This window comes from Symphodus melops (assembly GCF_947650265.1).
Source record: "Symphodus melops genome assembly, chromosome: 19".
Lineage (NCBI taxonomy): Eukaryota > Metazoa > Chordata > Actinopteri > Labriformes > Labridae > Symphodus > Symphodus melops.
This window is the reverse complement of record NC_136709.1, coordinates 6,090,294-6,104,563: the sequence shown is the minus strand read 5'-3', so window position 1 is coordinate 6,104,563 and position 14,270 is coordinate 6,090,294. Positions and strand designations below refer to the sequence as shown.

Genomic DNA, 14,270 nt, shown 5'->3' with positions numbered 1-14,270 from the left:
AAAAAACAACAGTAAAATGGATGACAGAGAAGTGTGATTATTTCTGATGCAACCAATTTTACAGAGCAGTCTGTCCATGGGCTTGTTTTACTACGTTTGTTTTGATTCTTGATGTTTTCTTTCAATGACCAAAGTTATCTTTGGGCCGCTGGGACGTCAATGTTGTTTTTGTCAATGGTGACGCAGAAGACACATTAAAGCGACCGACACATACAGATTGAGTCGGATCTGTAGGAATCAGATTTGAATCAGATTCGAAACCACCTGCTCAAGTGGTTTGAATCAGATTTGGAAAAAATCGGATCTCATGGCTTTTTGTGTCCAGACTGGTAAAAAATCAAACCACATACAATCTGGACGAGCCACAAATTTGGAGGTGCAATGGGAACAAGGCCATACTTTGATATACCCTTGGCTACATGTTAAACTATGTTACCTTCACTAAAAAGCTTGGAGCGGATCGATACATTTAGTTTAACATAGTTATGGGGTTAAGATAAATGAATCTTGATCTTCAGAAAACTACAGAAATGCATAATGTAAGCAAAGTAAAACAAAATACATGTATGGGACTTCAGTATTTCACTACTAACCCATTTGCTCTAATCTAAACTAACTTGGGTACATTTTCCATTTTATCTTGTCGAGAAAGTTTTTAACTACACAGAACCAGAATTTGTCAATGTTAGCATGCACATGTAGAAAGTGTTGAAGAGCACTGCACTGAATAGGCCACCAATCCTGTGTCTACAATTCTGTTGAACTCTAGACCGCTGAAACAAGCATCTAACATATTAGATTGATTTTTTATTTGTGGTTTTGGCAGGAAACAGACCAACAAGAGTGTAACATCAGAGTTGTGAAGTTAGCATGAATTGAAAGTATGTTGCATGATTAATTTATTTTGGTTTTACATATTATATCGCAGAATTTTTTTTGTATACATTTTTCACATTATAAAGTAATACAAAACAATCTTAGATGAATTATTTAATAACTCAAAGATGGATTGTAGATAGCAATAGGTTTTAATTTTAATTTCATATTTTTTTAATATTTTAATTTGTTTTTGTTTTTGGGGGGGGGGGGCTGTCCTATCAGTTTTTAAGATGAGTCTTGCCAATGCTTCTGGACACGCCCCTGTCGATTTAAAACTTATATAAACTTCCAATGACTATTCCCATTTCACGGTTTGTCTGCTACCTAACATAGTTGAAGGGAAAATATTTGCCTTTGTACACCTGTTCAGTAAATTAAAACATTAGTAAGGTAGTTGTCGCCCTCTTCATTATATTAGATCAGTCGATTATCACACTTTGATGTAACTGCTAATACCACACATTTTTACCATGTGTACTGACGTGGTAGCCATAGCTCAGTTTGAATCATTGTTGTTTTTCTGTTCGTTTCTCTCTTCTATGTCTCTTTCTGAAAGCCCACCACAGGAGCAGCAGATCAACATGAGCGGTTCTGTTCAAGCTTTCTGCCTGTTAAGAGGAGGTTGTTCTTTGCCACGTAACTTTGCTATGTGTTGCACAGTGCTGTGCTCATGTTGGATTAATTGTGCATAATTTTAAATCAGATAATAAAGATTTGTGTCTAAACCTCCCCTTTTTGTAAAATGTCTCGCGGTGACGTTATCTTGTGAACTGGTCCTATACAAATAAAGATTGATTGAACATTTTTCGTTTGTAATTATTTAGATATATGCAACTTAGGAATTATGCAAGTGTATAATCGATGAATAGTCAGAAAACAATATATTTAGCTGTTGTCCACTTTGAGTGGGAGGAGTATTTAAGGCAGGCTCACACACTGTACTGTCATTCACACTGTATTACAGAGAGTGTGGGTTTCTTAACCAGAGAGTTGTATAAGACAGTGAGAACATATAGCGAGCCAAAGACCTCCCCACGCTCGTATCTTGCTTCTATTTTTGGAAATTATTTTAAGTTTATCCTCAAGAAAAAGGTCTGTTACACTGTGCTACAGTACATTGCAATATTTCATATTTTTAAATACGAAACATCATTATATCCCTTGAGCTGTATTTACTTGCCAACTGACAAGTCCTCATGGGAGCCCTTTTTAGAATCATAACTCTTAAACTTGTTTGTAATTGGGGAAAAGTGGGAGGTTTGGAAACTAGATCATTTTCTCTTAATTAACATTTAGACAAGTGTGTGTTTGTGTGTGTGTGTAAAGGTTTACATTTATTTTAGCTCAATATTTGCATACTGAATCACAAAAAAGATGTCAAGTTGTATTCTTTTTTTTCCACAGAGAAAAAAAGTCCTGCAAATATTGAACGCAACTGCCTGAGGATTACATTTTCAACACATATGCACATGAAGCACACTTTCACAATTCCAGTTTTCATTTTATCCCTTTTTATTTTACACAACATAACAACACAGTACATGTTGTCTTTTCTGTACAGAAGCTTTCCAGGAGCTCGTGACGAACACAGGCTGCAGTATACCAATGTCAGTGAAAAGCTCACAGGGTTTTTTTTTTTTTTTTAATCTTCGTCTTTTTTTTTTTTTTATTCTTCCCTTTTAAAAAATATCAATTTCATACGAGGTCTGTATAAGTCTTCACCTGTTTGTTACTTGTCTCAGTTTGTGTTGGTCTGCATGTCAGGAAACATCTGTACTCAGTAGGTAAGAAAGGCTATTAGTGAAATCTCTCTTCCTTGGTTTGGCCCCTCCGTCCCAATCCCTCGCTCGTGGTTGTATGGAATCCTAAATCCGGTTTCGTCATCTGTCAGAAGGTCTGTTAGTGCAAAAGAAGGCACCGACTGCTATTCTCTTGCCACCGTATTGATACACACTTCGTATGGGCTTGTGAATGTAAGAATGGTGTGCTTTCAAGTTCTTTTACTGTTTTTTTCTTTGTCTTTTTCTTTCCTGTAATAATTCCCTTTTTGTGGTAGTTTCAGATAAGGTGACAGTGATTCTGGAAATGACGTGGCGAACCCATTGTCTTGTATTCTTTTTGTGCTATAAGTGGAATCAATAAGACAACTCGAGGACGCTACGAGACAAGGCGAGTCAGCCGCTCGCTGAATGATCCAGTGAAAACAGATAGGAAACTGCCAAAGTGAAAAATCTGTAAACTGAACAGAAGAGTTTGGAGAAAAGTTATGAAAATGATGAAAAAAAAAAAAGAAAAACAAAAAAAAGTCCACTCACACGCAATCATCAAAACAAACACACACACACACACACACACACACACACACATCTATAAACAAAACCTCCAACAGGAAAAGACACACACACACTGAAAACGCACATTCTAACCAGCACACAGATTCAAGTGCTGCGAACACACTTGAACCTTTTCTCATACACCTCAAAACAAAGTCAAACAAACACACAAAGTCGCACACAGACTCATACAAAAGTGAATGATTAAAACCAAAGTTTGTTTGATGGTTGCTGACTCCTTTGAGTTCAGACGGTGCTTTCTAGAATCCAGTCTGACTCGCACCGCCCTCTGTCTGTGTCCCCATCCCCGTCTTTCAGGAGTAGCATCCCGCTCATTGATTGGCTCCTTTTGTTCCGCATTATACGCCCTAATTTGGGCACTCCTCCTGCTCCCTGATGGGGCGAGTGAGTCTTTGAATCACCTCCTTCACTGAGCGAGTACCTCCTCCTCGCCCTGCTCCTCCCTCCCTCTTCCACTGGGAGAGTCTTGTACTTGGCTACGGCAGAGGCGGAGGAGACAGCACGAGGAGCCCTGCGCAGGATGGGCGTCTCTCTGAATCGGCTGGACGGGGCCGGGCTCGGGGTGGTTAGAGGGCTGGAGAAAGGGGATGGTGCATAGGGGGGCGGGGTTTGGTTGAGAGACGTTGAGTTATTGCGGTTGGTGTTGAGATTCTCTAGAGGGGTCGATGAAGGAAGAAGAGCTGAGGAGGTGGAAGAAGGTGGGCGAGGGGAAGGGGAGGTGAGATTTTCAGGAGTAGCCGAGGTGTTTGAGCAAACTGAGCCTGGCTTACTTGGCGCGGGCTTCCGCTTTGGCTTAGATAATGAACCGTTGGTTGTGGTGGGCGAAGAGATGCTAGCTCTTTCTTCACCCCCCTTCTCACGCTCCCCGCTTCCAGCTGTTGGGCTTTTGGCAGCCCAAGGCTGGCTGAGAACAGACGTAGCTGTGGAGCAGTCAGGCAGGGAAGAGTCAGAGGACTGTATCACTGTATCCTTTCCCCCTCCTCCTCCTGCTGCGCTCCTTTTCTTTGAGCCTCCTGAGAGGTCGTCTAATCCGATTGAGCCGTGTTTAGAGGCGCTGGGAGTCACCGTGCATCCCTGTGACTGCGAGCCATTGGTCTGTGAGTGAACATTGGTCATAGACAGAGAAACACCTTTCCCTCCCTCACCAGGGTTACACACCTGAAGAAAAAAACACAAGGAAGCAACATGGCGTTATTAAACTCAAATATAACTTATTTAATATAGAGCTGGAAAATGTGAGGCAAGATGTAACCACATTTTGTGATGGAATTGATTTTAGCTGTCATTATAATTTAAGTCATTTTCTGTCTATAAAATATGTTCAAACAATGTCAACCTTTTTGTGCTCAATATAATCTACAGTTGACTGTTAAGTGACCTTATTTCTTACATCACTTTCATTTATATAGAAAAGTAGAAAACAGAAATGGTGTAGAAAATAGTAGCGACATCAATCCCCCTCCCATTTTGTATTCCTGATCTGAATGCAATATTTAATAATACATTTAGAAATAGTCATATGGCATTGGCATATATGGCAAATATTTATGACATATTTGCGGCAAAAAAAGTGTGGTACTTAAGTGATGTATTCAATAAGGACACATGAAAGGCTCTACAATATTTTACACATAAACATTGCCAAAATCCAGTGTACCCTCTGTAAATATCTCTCTGGGTGATAACGGTCTACAATGAATGTGACGCAAAAGTCCAGCAGTCTTTGTGATTGTCTGAGCTGTGTATACATTGTGTTTACATGGGAGGGGACTCATCCCCTTGCATACAAAAGCTATTTAAGTGATGGACTAGAGAAAGAAGAATAACATAATGTACTCACTGCTTATTGGAATATCAAGTAAGTGTTTTTTAGATCATGGCCATTCTGTGTGCATTAACACGCAATCTGCAGTTACTAGCTTGCTGAAGATCGCTACAATGCAGCTCGAGACATGGACAATTTGGTCCACCACGTGTGCTTAGCCCTAATTAATGTACGTTCCTTTATGCAAGTGCGAGGGGAGAGGGGTTGGACGTGTGCTGTTGGAGCAAAGCGGAAGATTCTGTGTGGAGGAGGTGTCGTCACACTGTTTTGATTTCATGCTGGTGCTCAAAGGAGACATCTGCTGGATCAAAAAGTCACACTATTTATTCCTTCCTGAAATTTGCAATTGAAAAATACATTTTTTAAATATTGTCCAAGCATTCAACATTTTAAATGTAGTTCACCTTGAGCAATTTGGCAATTTGGTTGGACGCTGATATAAACTGAATTTAAATGGACAAAAATGTAGATTCACTGTAATTCAATTCGTCGACATGAGACCAGACTGGCTTACAGCCACCATGTGAATAATGCCAATCTTCCACAATAATTAAAAGCTCTTTCCTTTTATTCTTTTGCCTTTGTGGCCGATGTGGATTAAATGAGACCAACAGAGACCCACCTTGTACCGTATCATCAGGATGATGATGAAAACGAGCACAGAGGCCACTATTATCCCTCCGATGATGATGATCATAGTCCCACCGAGGAACTGAGACTGCATAAAGTGACACCTCATGTACTCTGACTCGGTGCTGAACTGCACACAGCCGACCACGCGTGTTGCTGTCAGAGAGGTGATGACATCATCGTAGATGGCCAGCACACAGAGGTCGTACTGGGTCCCTGCTGCCAGGTTGTTGACCAGGAAGTTCTTGCTGGATGGGGGAATCATTCTGTGGTAAAAGGTTAGGGGCAGATAGAGAGAGAGAGGGGAAAGAAAATGTTTAATTTCCGCATCAAAAGACTTGATAATACTCAAAAAAAAAGGTGTCATTTGAGCATGTTCACATATCAACTTCCTGTATTTGTCAAAAATAATAACATTTTGCTCTTTTCCAGCTATAACAGGGACATTTCTTCAGCATTGACCTTTGTCCAAAGAGTTTTTAATTTCCAGTAATAGCCAATTTGGTGAACACCATCAGTCAAATGTTATCATATTTTCTCACTTCTCTCACTCTAATTTGCCCTGTTAGAATATTTAACCTGCTTCATGAATATTCTGCAATTTTGAGTGTGGCAAAAAAAAACAAAAAAAACAAAACTATGAAGGTAAGTCCAATAACAACAACTCCCTTTCAAACTCTGTCCTCTTCAGACAAAAGATCAATTTGTTTAGTTCCTAAATGATTTAGTGTGTTTAACAGGTCACAAAGGGGATACATATCGAACCATTATCTTGCTGAAAACAGCAGCTGTACTACCAAACATGAGCTAAAAGAGGCTAAAAAGCAATACAGATATAAAACATGGACACGGTCTCAGTGACATCACCCTTACTGAAGGTGTGTTTTGAAGCCCAACGATGGCAGTCACCATATTGAAAATGTTGCATCAACCTTATATTCGGTCAACCTAGTAACACTTGAGCTACTGCATTTTTTTGTACATACTCATATAGTTTAATTGTTCAACACCAGGTAGCTGCTTGCTAAAAAACTAATGTGAGTGGTGAAAATTGTCTTTGCATGCACACTTTCAAGTAATGACTTTTACAGTCAACCCTACTATATCTCTTTGGGTTCCTTATCTTTTAGCTGTACATAGGTTACATAAAAAAATCTATATGTTTTCTAGATATTTTTTATATACCATAATTTAACATTAGAAATGGCCCTATAAAAGTGCAGTTCATTTACAATTTACAGCCCACATAAAAAACGTACCCTCTGCTTCATTACTAAAGACCTATAAAATCATCCTCTACAGAAAGATGGAAAAAACATGGTACATTGTTTAAATCCTGACCTGGACATGATGAAGAACTAAAAATGAAATGCTTAACAGGGACCGGAGAATGGAAAAGAACGAAGCAACACACTCAGGTGCTGAATCCTAGACATGCAAAAACCCAGAAGTCATCAGCAGGAAAGGAGACTGATTAAATGATTTATTACTTCATGGCTGTTTCATGCAGATGCTGCTCCTCGATATGCAAATATTTCACATACAAGGCTTTCAGCCAAATCAAGGTAAGACGCTAAACAAACAGAAAGGTTGTTTGCCATTTTGATTTGAGGTTGATAACTCTTCACTGGACACTTGTCACACTCACTAAACTATGCACATTTGTCCTTCACTTTCCCTTTAAGGGCTTGTCAGCTTTCCAGGATTTTCTCATTAAAATGCTAATGAAATTCCTCATTAAAACCAAAGAGGGTGGCTAGAGCAGCTCATGGTCTTATGTGCACGGAAAGGAGCAAAGGGCTTTTTAGGCCAGGTGAAGCATCTAGTTGAGAGTTCAAGTTAAGTGAAGGTTAGGAGCTATGTTAAGGTTTAATGGTTGGTCTTCAGTGCAAGGGAATGAATGTAGAGCTGGGTCATTAGCCTGCTCTCTGTGGAATAACAGCACAAGGCTTTAAGAGTGTGCCTGCCTGAGTGTGTGTGTGTGTGTGTGTGTGAGTGAGCATCTATATGACCCTATGAATACTAATTGGACCATCTGAATGTTGGCTGACCATGACTGTTCTCCCCTTTGCTTCTCTTGATGATTTTATCACCAAAGTCCTTCCCTCCCCAACACACACAAACAGAACCACACAAACACACACCCACCCACCCACCCACACAGATTGACTTTGAAGGGTGTAGGTTAATGATAAGAGCGAGCCTCACTGGCACCTACAAGCCCAGATACAAGCAGCTACATTTGTCTATGCATATATACACAGACATAGATTAATTCCCCCATTATTGCTCAGGCTTCATTTATGTGTATGAATGTACAGGTATGTTTTTATGTCACATAAGCCATTAAGGCATGTAAATCTCAGCTGAAAATAATATAACTGCTTGGCCGGCACATTCTGGGATCATCTTTTTTTCTTTTCTTTTTTTCTTGCAGGCTTGAACACGTTCATACTCTCAGAGACACACACACAGCTGTTTATGAACTCATTGATATTGCAATGTCGAAGGCATATGCTTTTATATAAGTAGACGGTTAATAATATTCAACAGACGCAGTATGAGAGAAAGAGCTTTAACACCAGAGGTGGACACATTTGCAGATGGTACATGCACAGACACATCAAATCTAAGTGTTAAAGCAACTCCCATCCATCAAGAACAGAAAAAAACACACAAGTTAAAACTGATGCATTTGTAAAAAAAAAAAAAAAAAAAATAGAACATGTCCTCTTTCAGGAAAAAAACACAATCACACAGTATGGAAATATATTATTCTATCCATTGCCTCACCTTAGCCTCATTAATGTCAGGCTTAAAATGAAGACAGTAAAATTGACACAGCCTCTGCAGCATAGACTGACTCCCCCGATTATATTATACTGATACCATATGATAAAAAAAATATGAATAAAGGTAACGACTGAGTGGTTTCAACAGATAATCTACTGCCGTGAAAACCTTTTATCTCCAAAACATCAACAGTGCATATTTCTGCCAAAGCGGTGTTCTACTTACTGTCATGTCTCTCTTAAGAACGAGGAACATTGTTGAAACTATAAAAGAACAATTAACACACAAAACGTTCATGAAACTTTTTTTCAGAAGGTCATGGACAGTTAACTTAATGAGTATTTAAAAGAGTTTTTTTCATGTTTCAGGTATGTAAATGTACTACTTCAACCTCTGTTTAAAGTCTTCCTCCCATGAAAAATGCTCTGTGTGCTATTTTTTTTTTACAAGTTTTGTTGACAGTGTAAGGTTTATTCAGTCACGATGCAAAGACAACTGTATGCCTTAAATATATTTGCATTATAAAACAAATTCTGTGTTTCAGTTTTGGCATTCTGATACAGGACCAATCTGGCTGAAAATCAATATAATAACATTGACTCTGTGTAAAAGGACATCATCCCCCCAAGATACAGATTTACTCTCAATGTTGTGCAGTCGCAAGTGCTGTGCTTCATATCTAAACATGGTGTCGTCATGACACTGATTCACTGCGTTTGGAATGAAAAATCGATGTTGAAAAAACAACTTTTGCTGACCCCCCCCCCCCCCCCCCCCCAAAAAAAAAAAAAAAGAAAAAAACTTGCAGAGAGGGAAAAAAAGCTGTATGTGCGAACACAAACAGACACATTTTTCACTCTGACTTCCCCCTGAATAACTCCTGCAGAACCCTACTATTTTTTTCCACAGCAAGTCTGAATGAGCTGATGTGAAAAAGCAGCATTGCATGGGAGTTCACCTCCAGCCAGTGGGTGACGGTTATATCCTGTGACGGTTCACAACATTGCTACGATCTCTGTGCTTAAATTAAACGGTCACATTATTTTTCTGTTGCAAGCGTGTTCTTTTCCACCCGTTTGTTGATATTTTTGATTCTGTTACACTACAGGCAATTATTGTCATTATAGCATCATAAAGTGGCGCCTATGGCTACGTCACGTCTTACCTCAGGAGACACCCAGTTTTTGTGAACGCTCGGATGCGCGAGTGGCTTTAAAAGTTGCACCGCAATGAATAGTGGGGCGGCACTTTCTCATCTCCTTTCATAAAGGATGGTCAAGTGTTTCCTATGCTGACAGAGGTTATAAAGGAAGCATTAAGCCACCTTTCCTTAACTTTTCAGAATTCAGACCACTCTTATCATGGCTGCCACTTAACTGCTTCCGGGGTTAAGGAAAAAAGGCTAGTGAAAGTAGATAGGAGGGACAAGCCGTACACACCCCAAGTCTCTGTACTCCTTAAAGCTCCTGTGAGGAACTTTTGATTTGTGTTGATTTAGCGCCCCCTGTGGACAAAATGTCATGTCTTATCTTTTTGCCTTGTCATGTAAGTGTGTAGGGAATGCATTCTTTTAACAGTTAGAAGTGTCCCGAATGGCAAATATCTGCTTTGTAAAATGTAAAAAAAACCCAACAACAAGCTGCTTCTTTAGCATACCGTAAATTGACTGGTCCAACACCTATACCCTCTAGCAGCAGTTTACACTTTAATATTAATGTTAAACAGAGCTTTTTTATCCTGCCCAGATATCAGTAACTCAATTTGTTTGTTTGTTTGTTTGCTTGCTGTTGTTTGTTTGCTGCGCCACACACAAGTCAATATTACATTTTCTCTGTCCTCCTCCGCTGCCTTGCCTTTAAGATAACTATGACTCCTCCTGGACATTTACCAAATTATAATGTATTAAGCTAATTCCATCCAACCGTCCATCCACTCAAGCCAATGAAACTCATGTTGCGTAGCTGGTTTTCATCGTCAACATGTAAGCTGAGACGCTATCATTTATAATTCATACATACAAGAAACAACAGAGGTATTGATAATGTGTTTAATGCTTGGGGCCCTGTTGTGTTGCATGCTGAGTTCACAAAATACATTTTAATGCAAATGAGCGGATTCTTTTTTCCTCTTGTTGCATACACTTATTTCTTGACTGTGTGAGCCGTTAGCATTATGAACCCATCCAAACTGACTCATTCATTGTGGCTAATTTTCTTTGTGTCTGAGCTGGATCTTGCTGCCAGTATTTGAAGCCCTACAGTGGGCAGATGATTGCCTTGGCCGAGACTATTACACTAATCTATCTACTCTGCTCTGCCAAGCCCTCAGCCTGTGTATGTGTTCGCATGTCTTTAAGGGTTTCATTACACTTTTACCACACAAAAGCCAATGTCTATGTGCGTGCACCTCTGAGTCCGCATTTGTCTATATGAGTCGGCAGTATAGGTGTGTGCACTTGCATGTGTGTGAGTTCCATTATAGTAATCTTCTCATCCCATGGCAGCATCCTCTTCCCAGTGGCTGTAACTGAGTCTGGCTGTCTGCCAACATCCATCACTGATACAGCACTACAAGCTGGTCAACCCTCAGTGTGTGTGTGCAGAGAAGTGTGTTTGTGTGTCTGTTAATCAACTTAAGCTTTTCTCACTCCAGCCGGGACAAAGCCAGTTGGACTATGTGATCCCCATTAGTCCCTCTCATCTTTTTGACTTAAGACAAATCATTGCCTCCACGCAGAAAATAGTGAACGATGATACCAGATTGTTCTATTTTCAGGCCATTTCACTTGATTACGGATTGGACAAAGCCTACAGGCCACTAACATTCCAGAAGGGGGGGAAAGGGCCATTCATGGGAGTAATTCAACACACAAGACCAGGGCTTCGAGCTCGAGCTGGAGCACAGCGATAAGGGGCCATGGCTTCTTAATAACTCAGCTGTGTGTCATCCTTTTGCAGCTGCCCCAGCAGCAAAGCCCAGCCTGGCCATGTGTGACAAATTCAAATGTTTTTAAATGATATCAACTGCTTTGGGCTTGCTCATTAGTAGTTTCATGTTGCCGCAGAGGAATATTGTTTTTTTTTTTTGTGAATCAGAGAGGGAATTCAAATTGTCCAGTTTGAAAAAAAACCCAACAAATATTAATGATCAGAGTTTGTCATGCACTGGGAACATTGGACACCTGGAGTTCGTACTACACACCAGGAGTATTTAGTTTGTGAGGAAGGAGACAGCTTTTTTTTTTTGCAATATCAGCACCCTTTTCACAGGCTGAGCCCTTTTCACCAGCATTTATTGTCGCCAGGATACGGAAGCTAGCTTCTGCTTTCCTTGGCAGGGACCATTAAGCGTGTTAAAAATCTGTGTACTTTATAATGTTCTACATTCAAGGGAATCAAGGGAAGAAAACATGGAAACATTTTAATTGAATACTTTCCTAGCATTAGCCAGCTGTGGCTAGCTGTGGACCTGGGAATTGTTCCATCGAAAAGAAAAGTTAAATTAGTTTCCTCTCCTCCATTGTTTTCGACAAAACCAAAATCAGAAGACCCAGCCCTTCTTGATTTTCAATTGTTGTTGTAGTGACACAGAAAAAACACAGCTGTGTTGCAGAAGCTGAACTCTTACCAAGCAAACGCTTCAAGCAAACACTCCCGAACGCACAGTGATTGTGTTGAACTCCCTTTGTAGTACAGGCCTCTGAAAACTTACCAGCATTGCACTTGGTTCAACTTCTGAAATTAACTCGCAAGATTGCAACTTTTTTTGAGTATTTGATAAGAAAAGATACCTTTCTTATCTGTCATGTAAATACATTTTAGAGCAGCTTAGCCTAGCTGTCTAGTATATTCATTCACGTCACACACATTGACAGAAACGGTATTTCAGGTGTTCATCATTCTGTAGAAACAGTTTTAGTAAATCTTGCAAATTAAAATGTATGTAAAATTTAGTAAAAATTACTCTCAGACATTCAGAACATAAATATTTGAACAGAAAAAAAATAAAAAAAATTATCAAGAGTGATGCTAAAAAAGAGATGGGACCAAATACTGTATGGGGGTTGCTCAAAGTCTCAAAGTAGGATGTCCAATTATTTCAGATAATGGTATTCAGTGCTTCTAGCTAAAGGCTCCCGCTTTGCAAGTTGGTCTAAATTTAAATCGCCGGATACATGAAAACGTAGTCAAATAGGGAAATATAAAAACAGCAGGCAAAGGCAGTTTTATTCAATTTTCTTTAACATTGCATTTTTAAAACATGTATAATTAATTGTTTTGCTGAGATGCTTTATGGTAACTGATCAAGCCTACTTTCTTCCTTGTTTAACACACCTTTCTTTTCTTTGATCATTTAGTTGATTACTAATGGGATTATCTCACAGAACACATAATGCAGTAGTAGGATCAAAACACGTGAGAACAACTGGTTTCTGAGCACAAAGTGGAGAGGAATAATGGGGGTTCAACTCCTACCCCATTACTCTGGACCTCAAAGCTAATGTGGTTTACACAGCAGATGGCACAATGCCATGCTAATAGTTCTAAGTCTCTCAGGCAGACAGAAAACATTGCAGAAGCTAGCTTCTTATCTTTGTTTTACCATGTTTTAATGTTGCCCCTGATGGCAGAGCTAATGCTGAACAAGCACGCATACAGCTTGTACACTGGAGTGAAGGAGGAAGTTTGAGCCTGGGGGGATTTTTTAATAACCTCCCTATCCAAATGTGATCCATGACACCCTGTTCAAAATCAGTCTACAATGGTTCACAGTAGTTTAAAAGACTTACTCGGATGTTTCAAATATTTTTGCACACTTAAAATGGCAACAAAAAAAAAAAAAAACTACAGTTATCCACACCTTTTGAATCTCTTGGCCTTATCGAATAATCAAATACTCAACGAACAGAAGTAACAGAATCTTCAGTTCCAGTATGTCTGAATGTTCCCTTCTAAAATTTCTCTCTTGTTAATGAAACTCAATAGAAAGAACAATAAACAGCCATATTTGTTTTCCCTCATCGGTTTATCTTCATATTGTTCGAGGTGACACTAATACAAGACGAGTTGCCATTTTGGGTTTTTAAGGGATTATGTTTCACTGAATTACTGCTTTCAGAGAACAAGTATGAATGAAGAATTCAATCAAAGAAAGTATGATTTTGAAATGTGTTTAATGAATATCAAATTCCTTTCAGGAGTCGCACGCTAACGAGGCAGATCAAACTGGGCTCTCCCAACTAAAATCTGCAGTCAAAAGAGGTTTAATTACACTGAAGAATCAAAAGCTAAAAGCTGCTTTATCAACGATTTAACTGAACATGAGTGGCATGGCTGTGTTTTAAAGAACGATTAACAGTTCGGCTTCAACACTATCTTTATATTCTAACCTCTCCTTTTTCTGGGAGCTCCTGAGCTCTCTTAGGTTCCTTGGGACTGTTGATGAGGATGGCCTGCCCAAACAACCCGCCGCCCCCCCCAAACCAATCCTATCCTATTCTTCTTTCTGCATCTTGTCCCATCTCCCCCATCTCATTTCAAGCCCAGCACAGTTTAGCAGATGGCTGTTCCGTCATGAGCCCGGGTCTGCTGAATATTTCTGCCTGTTAAAAGGCACGCTATGAGCTGGGCTCTTGGGTAATGTGTAATATAGCAATAAGTAAGGTCCTTTACCTGCTTTTTGTAAACATAACGATGAGCATGGTCTTGTTACCTGCTCTTTTGTTAATGTTAACAGACAAACAGTAAGGTCCTTTACCTGCTTTTGTAAAGTGTCTCGGGATAACACCT

At 39.6% G+C, this 14,270-nt stretch overlaps 1 protein-coding gene across 1 annotated transcript in view; it reads right to left on the bottom strand.

Annotated features, from left to right (window-relative positions):
- Positions 1-2,239: 2,239 nt before the first annotated feature.
- The window catches only part of lrfn5a (leucine rich repeat and fibronectin type III domain containing 5a), a gene marked incomplete at its 3' end in the record, with an annotated part of 119,466 nt that continues 107,435 nt past the window's right edge, over positions 2,240-14,270 (bottom strand). The window contains exons 9-10 of the mRNA XM_079369668.1: positions 5,681-5,954; positions 2,240-4,391 (exon numbers count right to left, since the gene is read on the bottom strand). Coding sequence (XP_079225794.1) covers positions 3,459-4,391; positions 5,681-5,954 — 1,207 coding nt within the window. The remainder of the gene's footprint in view (positions 4,392-5,680; positions 5,955-14,270) is intronic.